This window comes from Camarhynchus parvulus, chromosome 4 (assembly GCF_901933205.1).
Source record: "Camarhynchus parvulus chromosome 4, STF_HiC, whole genome shotgun sequence".
Classification (NCBI taxonomy): domain Eukaryota; kingdom Metazoa; phylum Chordata; class Aves; order Passeriformes; family Thraupidae; genus Camarhynchus; species Camarhynchus parvulus.
Genome location: NC_044574.1, coordinates 1,652,966 through 1,675,288, shown reverse-complemented (window position 1 = coordinate 1,675,288; position 22,323 = coordinate 1,652,966). Strand labels below are relative to the sequence as shown.

General features: G+C 56.3%; 1 protein-coding gene across 10 annotated transcripts in view; it reads left to right on the top strand.

Moving 5' to 3' along the window:
• Positions 1-321: 321 nt before the first annotated feature.
• The window catches only part of DYSF (dysferlin), an 80,499-nt gene continuing 58,497 nt past the window's right edge, over positions 322-22,323 (top strand). For 4 of the 10 annotated variants that reach the window (XM_030947302.1, XM_030947300.1, XM_030947301.1 and 1 more), the window contains exons 1-21: positions 3,067-3,248; positions 5,040-5,095; positions 5,601-5,692; positions 6,757-6,862; positions 7,842-7,956; positions 8,675-8,868; positions 9,842-9,970; positions 10,080-10,142; positions 10,258-10,308; positions 10,386-10,416; positions 10,824-10,939; positions 11,690-11,816; positions 12,077-12,180; positions 14,491-14,559; positions 14,637-14,680; positions 14,779-14,861; positions 17,079-17,120; positions 17,793-17,908; positions 18,213-18,326; positions 19,975-20,152; positions 21,114-21,238. In XM_030947302.1, the coding sequence (XP_030803162.1) occupies positions 3,155-3,248; positions 5,040-5,095; positions 5,601-5,692; positions 6,757-6,862; positions 7,842-7,956; positions 8,675-8,868; positions 9,842-9,970; positions 10,080-10,142; positions 10,258-10,308; positions 10,386-10,416; positions 10,824-10,939; positions 11,690-11,816; positions 12,077-12,180; positions 14,491-14,559; positions 14,637-14,680; positions 14,779-14,861; positions 17,079-17,120; positions 17,793-17,908; positions 18,213-18,326; positions 19,975-20,152; positions 21,114-21,238 (2,049 nt within the window). In that variant the 5' untranslated portion in view covers positions 3,067-3,154. Of the gene's footprint in view, positions 416-3,066; positions 3,249-5,039; positions 5,096-5,600; positions 5,693-6,756; positions 6,863-7,841; positions 7,957-8,674; positions 8,869-9,841; positions 9,971-10,079; positions 10,143-10,257; positions 10,309-10,385; positions 10,417-10,823; positions 10,940-11,689; positions 11,817-12,076; positions 12,181-14,490; positions 14,560-14,636; positions 14,681-14,778; positions 14,862-17,078; positions 17,121-17,792; positions 17,909-18,212; positions 18,327-19,974; positions 20,153-21,113; positions 21,239-22,323 lie in introns of those variants that run through there. The other 6 variants (XM_030947307.1, XM_030947304.1, XM_030947297.1 and 3 more) reach the window with 3 other exon arrangements.

The window sequence follows — 22,323 nt, the reverse complement described above, 5'->3', positions numbered from 1 at the left end:
CCCCCCGATGTCCCCAAAGGTGACATCCCCAAGGTGACAAAGATGTGACCCAAAGGGGGGGTGGGGACCCCAAAAATCCCTCTCGATGTCCTTAAAGAGGGGCTGAGGACCCCAAAACTCCCTCTTGGGGACAATTTAGGGCTGCGGTGTCCCCAATTCCCCCCCCCGATGTCCCCAAGGAGGGGGTGGCGCCGCAGCCCCGCCCCTCCCCCACCCTCAGACCGGGTCCCTTTAAGGGGGCGGAGCTCTGGATGGGGGAGGGGGGGGAAATCCCGGGATTTTTTTTTTTGGGAAGGGGGGGGATGCAGAGGGGTGGGGGAGGGGACGATGCTCCGCGTCTTCGTCCTGCGGGCCGAAAATGTCCTCACAGGCGACAGCGACATCAGCGACACCTACTGCTCCTCCACGTTCCAAGGTGGGGAAAAAACAAAACCCCCTCGGGATTCGGGGCGGTTTTGGGGGATTTTGGGGGGGAAATTTCGGGAAGATTCGGCCACGCCCGGCTCGGTCCTGAAAGTTGGGATGGGGCTGGAAGAGCCGCGGGTCCTCCCCCTTGTCCCCGTTGTCGCCGCCACCCTTTTGGTGTCCCCTCCCCGTTCCGAAGTGTGGAGATCCAGATGGGGGAAAAAATCGGGATTTGGGGATTTTTTGGGGGGATTTTGGCGGCCCTAAATGTTGGGATGAGTCTGGAAGCACTGCAGGTCCCCCCCTTGTCCCCGTTGTCGCCGCCACCCCTTTGGTGTCCCCTCCCCGTTGCAGAGTGAGAAGCTCCAGATGGGGGGAAAAAATATCGGGATTTTGGGGTTTTTGGGATAAATTTGAGGGAATTTTGGCCCGACAAGTTGGGATGGGGTTGGGAGAGCCGCGGGTCCCCCGCTGTCCCCTCTTCGGTGTCGCCACCCCGCTGGTGGCACTTGGGGACCCCCCTAAAGCCACCCCCGGGCCCCGCCGCGGATATTTTGGGATTTTCCGTGCGGAGGGGGGGAGGGGACGATCCCAAATTTGGGAATTGTCCCTTCCCGGGGTCCCTTCGCGTGGTCCTTTCCCCCTGGGGACAAAAGTGACATTGAGGGGACAAAGTGACGTCACGGGTTGGTTGGGATTTTTAATTTTTATTTTTTTTTTAAATGGGAAAAAGCGGCTTTTTGGGATTTCCCAGGTGTTCCTGGAGGAGGGAGCGTTCCCGGTTTTCCACGGGATTCTCCCGGTGTGGGTGTGGCATTCCCGGTGTTCAGCTCAGCCCGGATTCCCAGATTTTGGGGTTTTGGTGCTCCTGGGAATTCCCAAATCCCAGCATCCTCAGAGCTTGTAGGATCCCAAAACTCCCAGGGGTTCATTCCCCATCCCTGGGGTTCCCAGCATTCCCAAATCCCAGTCCTGGGATATTCTTGGGGTTTCCAGAATTCTGGATCCCAATGTTTTGATTTCTTATCCCTGGGAATTGTAGGATCCCCAAATTCCCAGGGATTTATTTCCCATCCCTGAGGTTCCCAGCATTCCCAAATCCTGGTGCTGGGTCATCCTCAGGCCTTGAAGGATCCCAAAATTCCCAGGGATTTATTCCCTATCCCTGGGTTCCCAGCATTCCCCAAATCTCAGGGTTTGGGGGATCCGTGGGGTTTCCAGAATTCCTGAATTCCCAAGGATTTCCTTCCCCATCCCTGGGAATTGCAGCATTCCCAAATCCCAGTGCTGGGTCATCCTCAGGCCTTGGAGCATCCTGGAATTCCCAGGGGTTTATTCCCATCCCTGAGGTTCCCAGCATTCCCAAATCCCAGTCCTGGGATATTCTTGGGGTTTCCAGAATTCCTGGATCCCAATGTTTTGATTTCTCATCCCTGGGAATTGTGGGATCCCTGAATCCCAGGGATTCATTCCCCATCCTTGAGGTTCACTGCATTCCCAAATCCTGGTGCTGGGTCATCCTCAGGCCTTGAAGGATCCCAAAATTCCCAGGGATTTATTCCCATTGCTGGTGTTCCCAGCATTCCCAAATCCCAGTGCCGGGTTTTCCCTGGGATTTCCAGAATTCCTGGATCCCGATGTTTTGATTTCTCATCCCTGGGAATTGTAGGATCCCCAAATCCCAGGGATTCATTCCCTATCCCTGAGGTTCCCAGCATTCCCAAATCCCAGGGTTTGGGGGATCCTTGGGCTTTCCAGCATTCCCAAATCCCAGGATTTTATTCCCGGTCCCTGGGGTTTCCAACATTCCCGAATCCCAGGGGTTCATTCCCCATTTTTGGGGTTCCCAGCATTCCCAAATCCCAGTGCCAGGTTGTCCCTGGGGTTTCTGGAATTCCTGAATTCCCAAGGGTTTCATTCCCCATCCCTGGGAATTGCAGCATTCCCAAATCCTGCTGCTGTGTCATCCTCAGGTCTTGGAGCATCCTGAAATTCCCAGGGATTTCATTCCCATCGCTGGTGTTCCCAGCATTCCCAAATCCCAGTGCCAGTTTATCCCTGGGATTTCCAGAATTCCTGAATTTCCAGTGTTTAAATTCCAGAATTTCCAGTTATTAAATTCCCCATCCCTGGGAATTGCAGCATCCCCAAATCCCAGGATTTTACTCCCCATCCCTGGAGTTCCCAGCATTCCCATTTGGGTATCCCTGGGATTCCCAGCATTCCCAAATCCCGAAGTTTTGCCATCCTGGATGTTCCTAGCATTCCTGGCTCCCGAGGGTTTCATTTCCCACCTCTGATTCCCTGGATCCCGTGATTGATTCCCCATCCCAGGGATTTGCAGATTCCCTGGATCCCGGTGCTGGGGCATCCTTGGAACTGGGACCATCCCTGAATCCCAGGGATTTATTCCCCATCCCCGGTGTTCCCGGCATTCCCAAATCCCTCTGTTTGGCCGTCCCTGGGAATTGCAGCCTCCCTGAATCCCGGGGATTCATTCCCAACTCCCGCCCTCCCCATCTCCCCCCAATCCCAGCTCTCTTCCCACGATCCCGGGTTTTTTTCCCAGCCCCTCCAGGGGCGTTCCCGTGCCGGGATGGGCCGGACCGGGAAAAGGGGCTGGGAATGGGATAAGGGAGAGCGGATCCCGGTCCCGGCTTTCCCGACCCCGGCTTTCCCGGTCCCGGCTTTCCCAATCCCGGCTTTCCCAATCCCGGCTTTCCCGATCCCGGCTTTCCCGATCCCGGCCATGCTCCGCTGCCTGCTCCAAAGGGCTTCCCAACTTCCCAGCCTGGAAAAGCGGGATAAACAAAGCGATCCCGTGGCCAGCCTGACGTTCCGAGGTGAGGGAATCCCGATTTTGGATTTTTTTTTTTTTTTGGGAAGGAAGGGAGGGTTTGGAATGTTTTTTAGCTGCTTTGGGAGCAGCTCCCAGGAAAATTTGGGATCTGGGAAGCTCCTAAATCCTTGGAAAATCCTTTGCTTTGCAGCTTTTATCCCCTTGATCCCAAAGTTTTTACATCCACGCTGGAATATCCCTGGGAATTCCATCCCTTTAAATCCTTGAATTCTGCGCTGGGATGGATGTGAATAATCCCACATGGAGCAGGGGTTATCCCATTCCCGAGGGATGGATTTCCTGGGAAAACGGAGGGGTTTGCACCCCCAACATTCCCTCTGGAGGACGGCGCTGCCCTGGCATTTTCCCGGAGTTCGAAAAAATGGGAAAAAATTTCCAATTTTTAACAAAAATTAGGGAGAAGGACGAGCGGCTCCCGGTCCAGGTTTTCCATTTGGAATGGGGGTGCTGCTGATCCCGCTCCCACCGGGATCCCTCCAGAGAATCCAGGGAGCTCCATCTTCAACCAAATCCCGATCCAGGGCAATTCCAGGGCTCTGAATCCCGGGAAAAAAAAAAAAATCAGGAACGAGATGGGAATGAATCTCTGGAAGAGGAAAACCAGTGGGATGAGTTTTCCATATTCCCAGAGCCGGGAAGCTCGGCTCTTCCCCAGTCCCAAATAGGGAAGGAGTCGCTGAACGGTGCGAAAAGAGCAGAAAACCGGGAATATTTGGAATATGCCGGAGTCTCCCGGGATCTGAGTCACCTCCATTGTTTGGCCTTTTCCTTTTCCTCTTCCCGCGGGGGTCCCTCCCTTGGGATGCGGCGACATTCCAGGAGGGATGGGGGGCGGGGGGTGCGTGGCTTTGGGAGGGGGGTGGGTGCATTCCCGGGATTGGGGAATGCTGGATTTGGGGGAATCCCGGGATTCCCACCCGCGGCTTTTGGGGGATCCTGGGGAAACTGAGGCACGACCCCGAGGTTTGGGAATGGAGGGAGTGGAATGTTTGGGTTCTCCTGTGGCTCTTCCCACCCCGAATTCCCAGTCCTCAGGAACCTTTGGATGCTTCTGGGGAAACTGAGGCACAGCAACGAGGGGGTTCCAAGGGATTTTCCAGCACATTTTCCAGCCTGGAAGGGCTGGGGATCCAAGTGGGATCCTGGATCCAATCTCTGCATTCCCAGCCCTCCTTGGGAACAGGGAATGGGGCCGGATCCTGATCCTGGGGACTGTGGGAATTTCTGGAAGCTCAGCCCCAGCTGGGAGGAGAGAATGGGATCCAATCCTGGTCCTGGGAAGTTCTGCCCCACCTGGGATCAGGGATTGGGATCCAGTCCTCATCCTGGGAATTTTCTGGAAGCCCAGCTCCAGCTGGGAGGAGGGAAAGGGCCCTGATCCTGCTCCTGGGAATTGTGGGAATAATCACTGGAAGCTCAGCCCCAGCTTGGATCAGGGAATGGGATCTGATCCCGCTCCTGGGAGTTGTGGGAATTTCTGGAAGTTCAGCTCCAGCTGGAAGGACAGAACGGGATCCAGTTCCTGGATCCTGACGTTTTGATTTCCCATCTCTGGAAACTGTGGGATCCCTGAATCCCAGGGTCCTGGTCCTGGGAATTTCTGGATGTTCAGCTCCAGCTGGGATCAGGGAATGGAGCCTGATCCTCGTCCTGGGAATTCTGGGAATCCCTGGAAGCTCAGCCGAGCTGAGATCAGGGTTTCGTTCTGGGATCCTGATCCTTGGGAAGCTCCCAAACCCTGGGAAGCTCCCAATCCCGGTTTTTCTCCTTCCAGGTGTCAAGAAGAGGACAAAGGTCATCAAGAACAACGTGAATCCTGTCTGGAATGAGGTGAGAATTCCCAGTCCCTGGATTTATCCCTGTTCCCAGAAAATGATCCCTAGTCCAAGTGATTCCCTGGGGCTTCTGCCCCATGGAAAGTTTGGGATCATTCCCTTTCTGCTCTGGAATTCCAGGCAGAATTCCAACCTCTTCCCATTCCATCAAAGTCTTATCCAGACTTGGCATGAATGTTTCAAGGAATTTTCATGGAATGGAAAATTTTCCAGCACTTTTTCCCTTCCAACCTTGTCTTTGAGCTCCCATGGGCCAAAATTCAAAAAAAAAAAAGGGAATTTGTTGGGAAAACGGGCACAGATTTGGGACTGGAGCAGCTCCCGGGATTTGCTCCTTCCTGGTAATCCATGGCCAAGGAAAATTTTTTCCCAAGGCAACTTTTCCCGGTGGATTTGCTGGGAAGTTTGGCTTTGGGAATGCTGTGATTCCGAGGGGGTTTGGCACTTGGGTTCTGCATTTCCGGACACTGATCCCGGCCTCTCTCTCCTCTTTTTTCCAGGGATTCGAGTGGGATCTGAAGGGAATCCCTCTGGATCCCGATGCCGAACTCACCGTGGTGGTCAAGGACCATGAAACCGTGGGGAGAAACAGGTGGGGAAAAATTCCGGAGCTGGACACGGCCCCTTCTCCCTTTCCCCACTCCCGGGATTCATCCGGCTCTTCCCAGACCCTGCGGATTCCCGCTGTGGGATGGCCGTGGGAGGCTGGAGCTGCATTTTTGGGCTGCTTCGCTCGGAATCCGGGGGAAATTCCAGCGTCGGAAGGTCGGGAGTACACAGGGGGTGGTTGTTTGGGGACGGACACTTCGGACGCTTGGCCGGGATTTGGGAAGGGCTGCCAAGATCATTCCCAAGGCGCCGGCAGGGCCGGGAACGGTGGCGGGAGCGGAGCCTCCGGTTTCCTTCCTCCGGCTGATCCCGGTGCCCCCCTCGCCCCATTCCAGGGGTTCCCCATGGATCGGGGGCTCCTGCTGGGTGAGGATGGAAGGGATTCCAGTGATTCCCGGCCTTTCCCGGCTCTGTGGGGTGGGAGAGCTGCTTGGAAAAGGGAAAAAAAATGGAGGAAGGGATTTATTTTTAGGGGTAAGAGGTTGGGAATGCGGCCTGGGGTGGGAAGGATCCTGATTCCAGGGCTGGAGCCGAGGCTGGAATTGCTGCTGGGCTGAAATCCAAGGGGGTTGGAATTTGGGGCTGCTCCAACTGCTCGGTGCCCATAAATAGCCACGGGAAAATGGGAGGAGGGTCCTGGATCCCGGAGCAGGAAGATTCCGGCTGGCACCTCCCAGGCTGCTCCAAACCCCATCCCAGCCTGGCCTTGGGCACTGCCAGGGATCCAGGGGCAGCCCCAGCAAATCTGGGAATTCCAGCCCAGCCAGGAATTCCTTGCCAAGATGCCAGCCCAATCTCCCCTTTCCCAGTGGGAGCCATTCCCTGTGTCCTGTCCCTGCAGGCCTTGTCCCCAGTCCCTCTCCAGCTCTCCTGGAGCCCCTCCAGGCACTCTGAGCATTCCCTGGAATTTTCCCTTCTCCAGGGGAACATTCCCAGCATTCCCAGCCTGGCTCCATCTCCGTGGCCTCCTCCAGACTCCCATCCTTGTCTCTGGAATGGTTTGGATGCCCTTGGAGCAGCCCTGAGCCCTCTCCCTGTTTCCCGCAGGTTTTTGGGAGAATCCCGGGTGCCGCTCCGGGATGTTCTGGGCACTCCCAGCCTGGCGGCCTCGTTCAACCTCCCCCTGCTGGACTCGCGCAAGGAGAGCACCGGGGTGAGTGCCCGGCTCCCAGTCTGGGACCAGTGTGAGCCATGGCATGGCCAGCATGGGCTCCCAGTCTGGGACCAGTATGAGCCATGGCATGGCCAGCTGGGGCTCCCAGTTTGGGACCAGTTGGGGCTCCCAGTGTGGGACCTGTAGGGGCTCCCAGTTTGGGACCAGTATGAACCATGGTGTGGCCAGTTTGGGCTCCCAGTTTGGGACCAGTTGGGGCTCCCAGTTTGGGACCAGTATGAGCCATGGTGTGGCCAGGGGGGCTCCCAGTTTGGGACCAGTTGGGGCTCCCAGTGTGGGACAAGCTGAGGCTCCCATTTTGGGACCAGTTGGGGCTCCCAGTTTGGGACCAGTTGGGGCTCCCAGTTTGGGGCCAGTATGGGCCATGGCATGGCCAGCTGGGGCTCCCAGTGTGGGACCTGTTGGTGCTCCCAGTTTGGGGCCAGTATGGGCCATGGCATGGCCAGCTGGGGCTCCCAGTTTGGGACCAGTTGGGGCTCCCAGTGTGGGACCTGTTGGTGCTCCCAGTTTGGGACCAGTACAAGCCATGGCACGGCCAGGAATCCTCCCAGTTTGAGATCAGTTTGGGCTCCCAGTCTGAGCTGAGTACAAGCCATGGCATGGCCAGCTGGGTCTCCCAGTGTGGGACCTGTTGGGGCTCCCAGTTTGGGGCCAGTACAAGCCATGGTGTGGCCAGTTTGGGCTCCCATTTTGGGGCCAATTGGGGCTCCCAGTTTGGGGCCGGTATGAACCATGGCATGGCCAGGAATCCTCCCAGTTTGAGACCAGCTGGGGCTCCCAGTTTGGGGCCAGTACAAGCCATGGTATGGCCAGTTGGGGCTCCCAGTTTGGGTCCAGTCTGAGCAATGTCCCTCCCAGTAGCAGCTCCCAGTTTGAGACCAGTCTGAATCCCTTCCCTCCCAGTTTGATCCCAGTTCTCCCATCCCAGCCTCTCTGACACTCATTCCCTGTTTTCCAGGCCTCCCTGTTCCTGCAGGTGTCCTACATCCCCCCTCCTGGCGCTATCCCGCTTTTCCCTCCTCCGGCCCCTCCGGAGCCGGCCCCGGCTGCAGCCGAGCTGGACACGGTCACGGGTAACCACAGCCCCTCCCCATCCCGGTTTTTGGGATCCAAACTGTGAGAAATGCATATTATATGGCTCTACGCAGATATTTCCCAAATAGATTTTGATGTATGGATTAGTGGTGCTGTATTAACATTTTAATAGTGAATGTAGTCTTGTAATTAGAAAGTAATTTTTTTGTCACAAATAAGAACTGTTTTAGTGTAGTTTGTTTTTCTTTTCTCTCCCTCTAAGAAAAGAAGGAGACACTCTTATCAAATAAACAACCACCAGACACCTAAATCTTTCAGAGAAAAGAATTTATTGCTTTCCTAACAAGAAGAGATGAGCTCCGTTCAGCCTCTTTGGCGCTGTGGGGATTAGGAGAAAAAGCTGACACTGACCAGACAAAATCCTGTGTTTGAATAGAATTTATGCATCATGTATGAAGTGGATGAATATGCAACAGACTATTGCTCTTAAAGATTACTCCTTTTGTTAAAGCGTGTCCTTTTTCCCGGGCCTGTGCTGCCTGGAAAAAGTACCCAGACGTCCGTAACTCTTTGTCGTTATTGTCTCATATTGTCCTAAATCCTGATTGTCCAAATTATTATTACTCAGATTAGATTACTATTTTTATAATCTTTTTTTAATTACTATTAAACTTTTAAAATTTTGAAAACAAGTGATTAGCATTTTTCACACAAACCCATTCCCAAATCCCATATTTCCCTTCTCCCGCTGGGCAGAGACGGCCGGAGAGGAGGACACGGAAGATCCGGAGGCCGCGGGGGACACGGAGCCCTCGGCGTCCTCGGGAGCACCGGGCTCGGAGCCGCCCTCACTCCCAAGGAAACCGTCCGGGAATCACATCCAGGGGGTGAAGAGGAGGAGGAGGAGCTCTCCCAAAAAACCCTTGTCCAACAAACCGCAGGATTTCCAGGTGGGATGAGCTGTTCCCATAAAATCCTGCAGGTTGTCCTGGTGATTCCTTGTCCTCCAACCCATGGAATGATCCTGGTGATTCCACGTCCTCCATCCTGTGGGATGATCCTGGTGATTCCACGTCCTCCATCCCATCCCATCCCATGGTGATTCCTTGTCCTCCATCCCATGGGATGATCCCGGTGATTCCCATTCTGATGATTCCTTATCTTCCATCCGATGGGATGATCCTGGTGATTCCACATCCTCCATTCCATCCCATCCCATCCCATCCCATCCCATCCCATCCCATCCCATCCCATCCCATCCCATGGTGATTCCTTGTCCTCCATCCCATGGGATGATCCTGGTGATTCCCATTCTGGTGATTCCCTGTCCTCCATCCCATCCCATGGTGGTTCCCTGTCCTCCATCCCATGGGATGATCCCGGTGATTCCCTGTCCTCCATCCCATGGGATGATCCCAGTGGTTCTCTGTCCTCCATCCCATGGGATGATCCCAATGATTCCCTGTCCTCCACCCCATCCCAGATCCTGGTGATTCCCTGTTCTCCATCCCATGGGATGGTAACTGTTGATTCCCATCCCGGTGATTCCCTGTCCTCCATTGCATGGGATGATCCCACTGATTCCCTGTCCTCCATCCTGTGGGATGATCCTGGTGATTCCCTGTCCTCCATCCTGTGGGATGATCCTGGTGATTCTCATCCTGGTGATTCCTCATTCTCCATCCCATGGGATGATCCCATTGATTCCCTTTCTTCAATCCCGTGGGATGATCCTGGTGATTCCTTGTCCTCCATCCCATGGGATGATCCTGGTGATTCCCTGTCCTCCATCCTGTGGGATGATCCTGGTGATTCCCTGTTCTCCATCCCATCCCAGATCCTGGTAATTCCCTGTCCTGCATCCCATGGGATGATCCCGGTGATTCCCACCCTGATGATTCTGTGTCCTCCATCCCATCCCAGATCCGGGTGAGGGTCATCGAGGCCCGGCAGCTTCCCGGGATCCAGATCCGGCCGGTGGTGAAGGTGACGGTGGCCGGACAAACCCGGAGAACGCGGATCCGGAAAGGGAACAGCCCCTTCTTCGATGAGGTCAGCGGGAATTCCCACTCCAGCGATTCCCGGGAAAGGCCGGGATGTGGGAATGCGCTCAGGGGGGAAAACTGGGATAACGCCTCATCCTCATCCCGGTTTTCCACAGACTTTTTTCTTCAACGTGTTCGAGTCCCCATCGGAGCTGTTTGATGCTCCCATCTTCCTCACGGTGAGTGTTGGGAAATCCTGGAATTCTCCCCTTCCCAGGCAAACCCCCCCTGCTCCCCAGGATCCTCCATCCCGGCAGGATTTGGGCTGGATCGCCCATTTTTCCTCATTTTCAGGTCGTGGATTCTCGGTCGTTCCGCACGGATTCGGTGATCGGGGAATTCCGGGTAAGATCCCATCCCCTTTTCCCGGTGTTTCCTGCTCTGGATGAACTCTGGAATCTCCTTTTCCTTTAATCCCGCAGATGGATGTGGAGACCGTTTACTCCGAGCCAAGTGAGCCTTGGGAAATTCCTTTGGGGTTTTTTTTTGGGAAATGCGCCCACACATCCCAGCTCTTCCATAGAGGAGCCCCAAATCCATGACCACGGAATCCCGGAATGGTTTGGGTGGGAAGGGACCTTAAGGATCATCCAGTTCCATCCAGGGAAAATTTCCACCATCCCAGGTGGATCCAAATCCATCCAACCTGGCCTTGGACACTTCCAGGGGTGGAGCATCCATAGTTTTTCCAGGAATTTTGTTCCAAAGACCCCTCCCTCTTCCCTGGTCCCTTCCCGGGAAAGGAACTGAAATATTCCCTTATCCCATTCCATGATTTTCATTTAAACACCACCCAGGAGCACCCCTGACCTCCCTGCACATCCAAGGACTAATTCCTGGTTTTCCGCGTTTTCCCACAGAACACGCTTTCCGCAGGAAGTGGCTGCTCCTCTCGGATCCGGAGGATTTTTCCGCAGGAGCCAAGGGCTACCTGAAGGTCAGCGCCTGCGTGCTGGGGCCTGGAGATGAAGCTCCCGTGAGTATTCCTGATGGGAATGGGGGGACATTCCAGCCCTGGGACATTCCATCCCTGGGACATTCCAGCTCTTGGATATTCCGGCCAAGAGCCACCAACCACCATGGCCATTCCCAAGGAAGCCACAGCTTGGATTTTCCTGTTTTGGGGGAAAAGTGCTGCACTTTCTTATGGAATCCTGGAGTGGTTGGGGCTGGGGGGATCTTAAATCCCATTCAGTTCCCATGGGCAGGGACACCTCCCACTGTCCCAGCTGGATCCAAGCCCCAGTGTCCAACCTGGCCTGGGCACTGCCAGGGATCCAGGGGCAGCCCCAGCAAATCTGGGAATTCCAGCCCAGCCAGGAATTCCTTGCCAAGATCCCAGCCCAATCTCCCCTTTCCCAGTGGGAGCCATTCCCTGGCTCCTGTCCCTGCAGGCCTTGTCCCCAGTCCCTCTCCAGCTCTCCTGCAGCCCCTCCAGGCACTCTGAGCATTCCCTGGCATTTTCCCTTCTCCAGGGGAACATTCCCAGCTCTCTTAGAGCAGAGGGGCTCCAGAATCCTGGAATGGTTTGGGTTTGGAGGAGACCTTAAATCCCATCCCATCCATGGGCAGGGACACTTCCCACTATCCCAGGTTGCTTCAAGCCCTGTCCAACCTCACCTTGGACACTTCCAAGGATGGCAAATCCACCCAGCCTCTCTCTTTTGGGATTTTCCTGCTCGTTCCCGAATCCAGGGTGACTTTTCCCGCTGTCCTGTTCCCACAGCTGGAGAAGAAGGAGGTGTCCGAGGACAAGGAGGACATCGAGGCCAATCTGCTGCGCCCCACCGGCGTCACCCTCAGGGCCGCCCAGTTCTGCCTCAAGATCTTCAAAGCCGAGGATTTGCCCCAGAGTAGGTTTTCCCCTCAGATCCCTCGGAATCGCGACATTCCGGGCAGGAATTAGGGCCTGGAGAAGGGAATGATCCGTTTCGTAATCCAAGGATGTCAGGCAGTTTTATGGGAGAGGGGTTTCTTACTGGTCCAAACTGGTTTTATCCCCCTGCTTTTCCCGCCTGGGGAGCGTCTCCTCCATGGGAATGCTCGTCCTGCTGGTGGGACGGCTGGGACCCCCTGGAATTCCATGGGTTTTGGCACCTCCCTCTTTTCCCAGTGGATGATGCCGTCATGGACAACGTCCGGCAGATCTTTGGCTTCGAGAGCAACAAGAAGAACCTGGTGGATCCCTTCGTGGAAGTCAGCTTTGCCGGGAAAACGGTCAGTGGAGCGGGATCCGCCGGGATCCTGGGAATGGCAGTGGGAGGAACCCGGGATTGGGATGGCAGTGGAGTGTTCCTGGCACTGGGATAACAGCGGGATAATCCTGGGATTGGGAATGGCAGCGGGAGGAACCCAAGATTGGGATGGCAGCGGGATTATCCTGGGATTGGGAATGGCAGCGGGATGATCCTGGGATTGGGAATGGCAGTGGAGTGTTCCTAGGGCTGGGATAACAGTGGGATGATCCTGGGATTATGAATGGCAGCGGGATGATCCTGGGATTGAGAATGGTACCCAGATGATCCTGGGATTGGGAATGGCAGTGGAGTGTTCCTAGGGCTGGGATAACAGTGGGATGATCCTGGGATTATGAATGGCAGCAGGATGATCCTGGGATTGAGAATGGTACCCAGATGATCCTGGGATTGGGAATGGCAGTGGAGTGTTCCTAGGGCTGGGATAACAGTGGGATGATCCTGGGATTATGAATGGCAGCGGGATGATCCTGGGATTGAGAATGGTACCCAGATGATCCTGGGATTGGGAATGGCACCAGGATGACCATGGGATTGGGAATGGCAGTGGAGTGTTCCCAGCCCTGGGATAACAGCGGGTTGATCCTGGGATTGGGAATGGCAGCGGGATGATCCTGGGACTGGGATATACAGCGGGATGATCCTGGGATTGGGAATGGTACCAGGATGATCCTGGGATTGGGAATGGCAGCGGGATGACCTCTCATGGTCCTCAGGGTTGGGATGGCAGCGGGACATTCCCACCCAGGTATTTGGGATGCGGATGGCAGCAGGATGTCCTTGGAGCTGGGATTTCAGTGGGATGGTGCCTCCCGGGTCTCTGGGATTGGAATTTCAGTGGGATGTCCTTGAGGCTGGAATGGCAGTGGGACAGTTCCACCCAGGTTTTTGGGATTGGGGTGGCATCGGGATGTCCTTGGAGTTGGAATGGCAGTGGGATATTCCCTTTTGACCCCTGGGATTGGGATTTCAGTGGGATGTCGTTGGAGCTGGGACATTCCCTCCCGGGTTTTTGGGATTGGGATTTTAGCAGGATATCCTTGGGGTTGGGATGGCAGTGGGACATTCCCTTTTGACCCCTGGGATTGGGATTTCAGTGGGATGTCCTTGGAGCTGGGATGGCAGTGGGACATTCCCTCTGGATCCCCAAGCCTGGTCCTTGAATGAGGAAATCTGATCTTTGAATTTGGAGGAATTTGGTCCTGGAATGTGGGAATTTGGTCTTGGAATGGGGAAATTTGCTCCTGCAATGGGGCAAATGTGATCCTGCTGGTCCCAAGGAGGGAAGATCCCTGGGAAATCCGAAACATCCTCTGCCTCCTGCACCGGGGGGTTTAGGAACCCCGTGGAATGGGGGATGGATTTTGTGGAACCTGAGGCTGGATTTGGGGGAATCTGAGGCAGAATTTTAGGGAATCTAAGGCTGGATTTTGAGGAGCCTGAGTGTGGATTTTAGGGAATTTGGGGACAGATTTTAGGGAACTTGGGGCTGGATTTTGAGAAGCCTGAGGTTGGATTTCAGGAACCTGAACTTGGATTTGGGGGAATGTAAACTCCAACTTTTGGGAAGCTAAGGCTGAATTTTTGGGAACCAGAGGCTGGATTTTAGGGAATCTGAAGTTGGATTTGGGGGAATCTGAGCCTTAACTTTCGGGAAGGTAAAACCAGATTTTAGGGAATCAAAGGCTGGATTTTGAGGAGCCTCAGTGTGGATTTTAGGGAATTTGGGGCTGGATTTTGGGGAACTTGAGGCTGGATTTTGAGAAGCCTGAGGCTGGATTTCAGGAACCTGAACTTGGATTTGGGGGAATGTAAACTCCAACTTTCGGGAAGCTAAGGCTGAATTTTTGGGAACCAGAGGCTGGATTTTAGGGAATCTGAAGTTGGATTTGGGGGAATCTGAGCCTCAACTTTCGGGAAGCTAGAACCAGATTTTAGGGAATCAAAGGCTGGATTTTGAGGAGCCTGAGTGTGGATTTTAGGGATTTTGGGGCTGAATTTTAGGGAACTTGAGGCTGGATTTTGAGAAGCCTGAGGCTGGATTTCAGGAACCTGAAGCTGGATTTGGGGGAACCTGAGCCTCAACTTTCGGGAATCTATGGCTGGATTTTGGGGAACCTGAGGCCAGATTTTAAGGAAGCTGAGGCCAGATTTTAGGGAAGCTGAAGCCGGATTTTAGGGAATCTGAGGCTTCCCAGCTCCATGAACTGGGCCAACAGCCGCTTTCCTGGGACGGCACCAACTTTTCCCTCTTCCCATCCCACCCCTCCAGCTCTGCTCCCGGATCCTGGAGAAAAACGCCAACCCCCAGTGGAACCAGTGCCTGACGCTGCCAGCCATGGTGAGCCCGGGTGTCCCCAAGGTCCCCTCCCGCTGTCCCCAGCGCCACTCACCCTCTTCCCGTATCCCTTTTCCCAGTTCCCTTCCATGTGCGAGCGGATGAGGATCCGCGTGACCGACTGGTGAGCGGGAAGGGCATTCCCGGTGCCCGGAGCCGCGGGATGGGTGTGGGGACATCCCCTCCCGCCGCGGTCCCCAGAGTGACGCTGTCACCTCGCAGGGACCGCCTGACGCACAACGACGTCGTCGGCACCACTTTCCTCGGAATGTCCAAGATTTCGGCGCCCGGAGGGGAGCTGGAGGGTAAGGGCGGGAAGCAGGCCGGGATTTGGGATGCATGGCCTTGGAGGAGCTGCATGGCGTGGCTGGAGGTTGGTGGTGGCTTTGGGGACATCACAGCTGTCACTGTCCCCACCTAGGGACACAGGATGGGGTCCTGGGGTCGCTCCAAGCTGTGCCTCATTTCCGGATGGATCCAACCCCTCTGGATTCTTGGGATTTGGTGGATACTTGGGAATGGGGAATGGAAGTTGCAGGTCCATGGTGTGGCTGGAGGTTGGTGGCGGCTTTGGGGATGTCACAGCTGCCACCGCCACCTCCTGGGGACACAGGATGGGGTCCTGTGGTCACTCGGAGCTGTTCCCCATTTCCAGATTGGCTCCAACCCCTCTGGATTCTTGGGATTTGATGGATTCTTGGGAATGGGGAATGGTAGTTGCAGGTCCATGGCGTGGCTGGAGGTTGGTGGTGGCTTTGGGGACGTCCCTGCTGTCACCATCCCCACCTGGGGATGCGCAATGGGGTCCTGGGGTCGCTCTGATCTGCGCCCCATTTCCAGATTGGCTCCAACTCCTCTGGATTTAGGATTTCGTGGATTCTTGGGAATGGGGAATGGAGGCTGCGTGTCCATGGTGTGGCTGGAGGTTGGTGGTGGCTTTGGGGATGTCACAGCTGTCACCGTCCCTGCTTGGGGACATGGGGTCCTGTGGTCACTCGGAGCTGTTCCCCATTTCCAGATTGGATCAAACCCCTCTGGCTTTAGGATTTGGTGGATTCTTGGGAATGAGGGACAGAAGTTGCAGGTCCATGGTGTGGGTGGAGGTTGGTGGCGGTTTTGGGGATGTCACAGCTGTCACTGTCCCTGCTTGGGGACATGGGGTCCTGTGGTCACTCCGAGCTGTGCCCCATTTCCAGATGGATCAAACCCCTCTGGATTCTTGGGATTTGGTGGATTCTTGGGATTTGGTGGATTCTTGGGAATGCGGGAAGGAAGTTGCAGGTCCATGGCGTGGCTGGAGGTTGGTGGTGGCTTTGGGGACATCACAGCTGTCACCATCCCCACCTGGGGATGCGCAATGGGGTCCTGGGATCGCTCTGAGTTGTGCCCCATTTCCAGATTGGCTCCAACCCCTCTGGATTCTTGGGATTTGGTGGGTTCTTGGGATTTGGTGGATACTTGGGAATGGGGGATGGAGGCTGCGTGTCCATGGTGTGGCTGGAGGTTGGTGACACGTGGTGGCGGTGGTGGCACTGCTGCTGGCAGCCATGTCCCCCCTGAGGTGTCCATCCCACTGAGGTGACATTTAGGGGCTGTCACAGGGTGGGAATTCCCATCCAGCCCATGCTGTCCCAAATCCCGGGAATTTTCTGAGGGTAAGGACCCCCAGGCATGGCGGGGCTCAGCCGGTTGTCCCTGTCACTGGTGCCAGGTGGGAGGGCGGGAATTTGGGACACAGCTTTGGACCTGCTGAGGGCTTGGAGCTTCCACCTGCATGAGCTTTTCCTGCTGCCAGCGCTTCCGTGGAATCCGTGATCCCAGTGGGAATTCCGCACTTGGCTTTGTGACTTGCCCATGAGCTGGAGGGACACGGGATGGCCACGTTGGAAAAAGCTTGGAGCATGCTGGGATAGTGGGATGTGTCCCTGACCGTGGAATGGGATGAGCTTTAAGGTCCTTCCAAGCCATTCCGGGATTCCATGGATCAGGACACGATCCAGAGGCTCCACCCGTGTCCACCCCTGGCACTGTCCAGTCCTCTCTTCCCAATCCCAACACAGATCCTGGGATGGGCTGGAGAGAGAGAGAGAGAGAGAGAGGCTGGGAGGGAAGATGGGAATGGTGGAATCCAGGATTGGCATCTCCCTTTCCCACCACTGGGATCTGCTTGATCCCAAGGAAATGCCTGGGAATGCACCCTAGGGATTCTCCAATCCCACTCCACTCCAAAATCCCACACCCTCTGGAATTGTCCAAGGCTTGGACAAGGCTCAGAACGACCCGGGATAGTGGGAAGTGTCCCTGGATGCTCCTGGATGGGCTTTAAGGTCCCTTCCCACCGCAACCATTCCACGATTCCATAATTCCTTGGCTCCATGATTCCATGAAAAACCTCTCCCATTCTCTCTCTGTCTCTCCGCACTGAAACCCGTGGGACTCTCCCCGCTCATTCCCATCTCCATCTCTTTTCCGTGCTCCTCTTCCAACCTCTCCCAACCTCTCTCCCTCTCTTTGTGCCTCAGATGAGTTTCCTGCTCCTGTGAAGCCTCTGAAACCCTCGGACCGTACGTTCCCAGTAACATCCCGCTTTTCCAGCGCCTTCTGGGACTGGTTTTACTGGTTCCACTCTCTGGACTGGGGGAGGATGCGCTGGGATGAGTTGGGCACCTTGGGAAAAAGGGAATGGCTCTGGTTTGGCCCTTTGGGGATTCCCGGGATGCTGTCGTGTCCAGAATGCGGAGCCAGCCGGAGGGCAGGATTCCCGCTCAGAATTCCATAAAAATGAGTGGTTCTCCTCATGGAATCACAGGATTGGAAAATCCCTCTGATCCGTTGTCTCCCAAGGCCACCCCGTATCCGTGTCCCCAAGTGCCACATCCGCAGGGATGTTCAATCCCTCCAGGGATGGGGGCAGCCCTTTCCAGAAAGGAACTTTTCCCAAAAAAATCCAACCTAAACCTCCCTTGGCATGTCCTGAGGCTCTTTCCTCTCTCCTGTCGCTCTTACTCTTGTCCGACCCCTCTCTGACCTCGCCCTTTTCCCTGGGGACTTTTCCTGGGATTGAGAATTCCCAGGATTCAGCACCACACCCTCCGTATCGTTCTCCTGCTCCAAGGCGAGGTCGTGGGATTGAAAATGGGTGGAAATTCCAGGATTTTGGTGGCCTCCAGCTGTGTGATCCCATTCCCAAGGTACCTCCAGCACTCCCTAATCCCTCTTTTCCCTGCCATTCCCAGTGGATGATGGGCTGGGATTCCTGCCGACCTTCGGGCCCTGCTACATCAACCTGTACGGCAGCCCCCGGGAATTCACCGGATTTCCCGACCCCTACGAGACGCTCAATTTGGGAAAGGTGACATCGGCTGCTTCCCTGCGCATCCCAAAATAACCTCCGGCTCCTCTTTTCCCAAAAAAAGCTGCTTCTAACCCAACCTGGCTTTGTCATCAGGAGCCTGCGCTGCGTTCCCCGCTCCTGGTTATTCCCGCTAACGCCTCCCGATCCTGCTCTACTCCCAAAATTCCACCTTGGAAGCACCGGCTGGAAGTCTTTGCCTGATCCCGCTGCTCCGCAATGAAGCTCCTTGGAAGCAAAGGCAGAGCTCGGCCTCGGGGAGGGAATTCCGGGATCCTGACTCCTGTTCCTGGTTTATCCCAAGGGCGAGGGGGTCGCGTATCGGGGCCGGATCCTGGTGGAGCTGGAGACCAAGCTGGTGGAGCACATGGAGCAGAAGGTGGAGGAGATCCCTGCCGATGACATCCTGAGGGTGGAGGTATTGGAATTTCTGGAAAATCTCTGGGATTGGCACGTGGGACAATACGGAAGGGATGTTGGCCACGGGTGGGGGTTGTCCCATGGTCTGTGAGCTCCTGGAGGGGTCTCCTGCTGGATTTCCACCCCAAAGTGTCCAGGTTGGTCCGTCTGAGCTGGTCATGGTGAGCATGGAATTGTGAGATCATGGAATGGTTCGGGTGGGAATGGACCTTGAAGCTGATCATGTTCCATGGGCAGGGACACCTCCCACTGTCCCAGGCGGATCCAAGCCCCAGTGTCCAATCTGGCCTTGGGCACTGCCAGGGATCCAGGGGCAGCCCCAGCAAATCTGGGAATTCCAGCCCAGCCAGGAATTCCTTGCCAAGATGCCAGCCCAATCTCCCCTTTCCCAGTGGGAGCCATTCCCTGGCTCCTGTCCCTGCAGGCCTTGTCCCCAGTCCCTCTCCAGCTCTCCTGGAGCCCCTCCAGGCCCTGCCAGGGGCTCTGAGCTCTCACGTGACATTTTGGGTGATTTCCCTTCATTCCGGCTCTCTCAGATTTCCTCCTTTGGCTCTTTTTCCATGAGAAGCTGCAGCCTCCTCTTCCATCTGCCTTTTCCCAAAATGCCCCAGGATTCCGGTGCTGCAAAGTTTGTTATTCCCCCTGCAAGAAAATTCCCATCCTGGGATCACTGAGGTTGGACAATCCCTCCAAGGCCATCCAGTCCAACCTGGGACTGATCCCCTCCTTGGCACTGAGTGCCACATCCAGGAATTCCTTGGGCACCTCCAGGGATGGGGACTCCAAACCTCCCTGGGCACTTCCAAGGCCTGACCACCCTTTCCATGAGGGAATTCCTGCTGGTGTCCAACCTGAGCCTCCCCTGGCACAGCCTGAGGCCGTTCCTGTTTATCCTGTTATTCCCTGGAATCAGTTCCCAACTCCCACCTGGTTCCAACCTTTCAAGGAGTTGTGCAGAGCCAGAAGGTCCCCCTGGATCCTCCTTTTCTCTGGAATGAGCCCCCTTCCCAGCTCCCTCAGCTTTTCCTGTTTTTCCAGCCCCTTCCCAGCTCCATCAGCTTTTCCAGGTTCTCCAACCCCTTCCCAGCTCCCTCAGCTTTTCCTGGTTTTCCAGCCCCTTCCCAACTCCCTCAGCTTTTCCTGGATCTCCAGCCCCTTTCCCAGCTCCCTCAGCTTTTCCAGGTTCTCCAGCCCCTTCCCAATTCCCTCAGCTTTTCCTGGTTCTCCAACCCCTTCCCAATTCCCTCAGCATTTCCTGTTTTTCCAGCCCCTTCCCAGCTCCATCAGCTTTTCCTGGATCTCCAGCCCCTTTCCCAATTCCCTCGGCTTTTCCTGGGTCTCCAGCCCCTTTCCCAATTCCCTCAGCTTTTCCTGGATCTCCAGCCCCTTCCCAACTCAGCTTTTCCTGGATCTCCAGCCCCTTCCCAACTCCCTCAGCTTTTCCAGGTTCTCCAGCCCTTTCCCAACTCCCTCAGCTTTTCCTGGATCTCCAGTCCCTTTCCCAATTCCCTCAGCTTTTCCTGGTTTTCCAACCCCTCCCCAGCTCCCTCAGCCACTCAGGATTTACCCTCCAGTCTATTCAGGCTCCACCTCCCAGAGATCATCGGCAGCATCTCCTCCACGTCCAATTCCCGTTCCTATTCCAGAAATACCTGCGCCGACGGAAATATTCCCTCTTCGCCGCCTTCTACTCAGCCACGATGCTCCAGGGCGTGGACGGCGCCGTCCAGTTCGAGGTCAGCATCGGGAATTACGGCAACAAGTTCGACACCACCTGCCTGCCCCTGGCCTCCACCACCCAGTACAGCGGGGCCGTCTTCGATGGTGAGCGCGGATTCCGTCCTTCGGGACGATCCAAACACGGCTGGCGGAAGAGAACCCTGGAATTATGGAACGGTTTGGGGTGGAAGGGACCTTAAATCCCACCCCGTTCCAGTTTAGGGATACCTCCCACTGTCCCAGGTGGATCCAGCCTGGCCTTGGGCACTGCCAGGGATCCAGGGGCAGCCCCAGCAAATCTGGGAATTCCAGCCCAGCCAGGAATTCCTTGCCAAGATGCCAGCCCAATCTCCCCTTTCCCAGTGGGAGCCATTCCCTGGCTCCTGCCCCTGCAGGCCTTGTCCCCAGTCCCTCTCCAGCTCTCCTGCAGCCCCTGCAGGCACTCTGAGGATTCCCTGGATTTTTCCCTTCTCCAGGGGAACATTCCCAGCTCTCCCAGAGCAGAGAGGCTCTAGAATCATGGAATGCTTTGAGTTGGAATGGACCTTAAATCCTGTCCCATTCCCACCCCATCCATTAGGGACACCTCCCACTATCCCAGATGTTTCCAAGCACCAATGTCCAGCCTGGCCTTGGACACTTCCAGGGATCCATGGGAAGCCCGAGGTTATGTCCAGGTGATCCTGCTTGGACCAGACAGCTCCAGAGGGTTTTCCCACCTCAGCCATGGGGAATTGTGTCTGGGAAGGAGCAGGGAGGCCGGGACCTCTCTCAGCTCCATGAGGTGGCTTTTGGGAGCACCTTTCCCTGGCCTTTTCCTGGCTCCCATCTCATCCCACCAGGAATGCTGAGCTGGTTTCTGGCCTTGCTGCCGGAGCCATGGACTCAGATCCCGTTGGATCTCGGTGGGATCTCAAGGATTTGGGGAACACCATTCCCATCTTTCTCCCAAACACCTTCCGAGGGGAATTCCCATCCCAATCGCGCTCTTCCCCCTTCATCCCCGCTCCCGAGGGGTGGATCCCGCTATCCCGACATGCCCAGGTGACTCCGTGCTGTTCCCCAGGCTGTCACTACTATTACCTGCCCTGGGGGAACGTGAAGCCCGTGGTGGTGCTCTCCTCCTACTGGGAGGACATCGGCCACCGCACGGACGCCCAGAACCTGCTGCTCTACGGGGCCGAGCGGCTGGTGAGTGACCGGGGACATCCCTGGGGACACCCTGGGGACATCCCTGGGGACACTGGGAGGGGACAGAGGCCACCTCCAGGCTGGTGAATGACTGGGGATATCCCTGGGGACATCCGCGGGACATCCCTGGGGACGTCCTGGGGACATCCCTGGGGACATCCCTGGGGACACCCTGGGGACACCCTGGGGACATCCTGGGGACATCCCTGGGGACACTGGGAGGGGACAGAGGCCACCTCCAGGCTGGTGAATGACTGGGGATATCCCTGGGGACATCCGCGGGACATCCCTGGGGACACCCTGGGGACATCCTGGGGACACCCTGGGGACACCCTGGGGACATCCCTGGGGACATCCTGGGGACACCCTGGGGACATCCCTGGGGACACCCTGGGGACATCCTGAGGACATCCCTGGGGACACTGGGAGGGGACAGAGGCCACCTCCAGGCTGGTGAATGACTGGGGATATCCCTGGGGACATCCGCGGGACATCCCTGGGGACACCCTGGGGACATCCTGGGGACACCCTGGGGACACCCTGGGGACATCTCTGGGGACATCCTGGGGACACCCTGGGGACATCCCTGGGGACACTGGGAGGGGACAGAGGCCACCTCCAGGCTGGTGAATGACTGGGGATATCCCTGGGGACGTCCGTGGGACATCCCTGGGGACGTCCCTGGGGACACCCTGGGGACACCCTGGGGACATCCTGGGGACACCCTGGGGACACCCTGGGGACATCTCTGGGGACACCCTGGGGACACCCTGGGGACATCCTGGGGACATCCCTGGGGACACTGGGAGGGGACAGAGGCCACCTCCAGGCTGGTGAATGACTGGGGATATCCCTGGGGACATCCGCGGGACATCCCTGGGGACACCCTGGGGACATCCTGGGGACACCCTGGGGACACCCTGGGGACATCTCTGGGGACGTCCTGGGGACACCCTGGGGACATCCCTGGGGACACCCTGGGGACATCCTGGGGACATCCCTGGGGACACTGGGAGGGGACAGAGGCCACCTCCAGGCTGGTGAATGACTGGGGATATCCCTGGGGACATCCGCGGGACATCCCT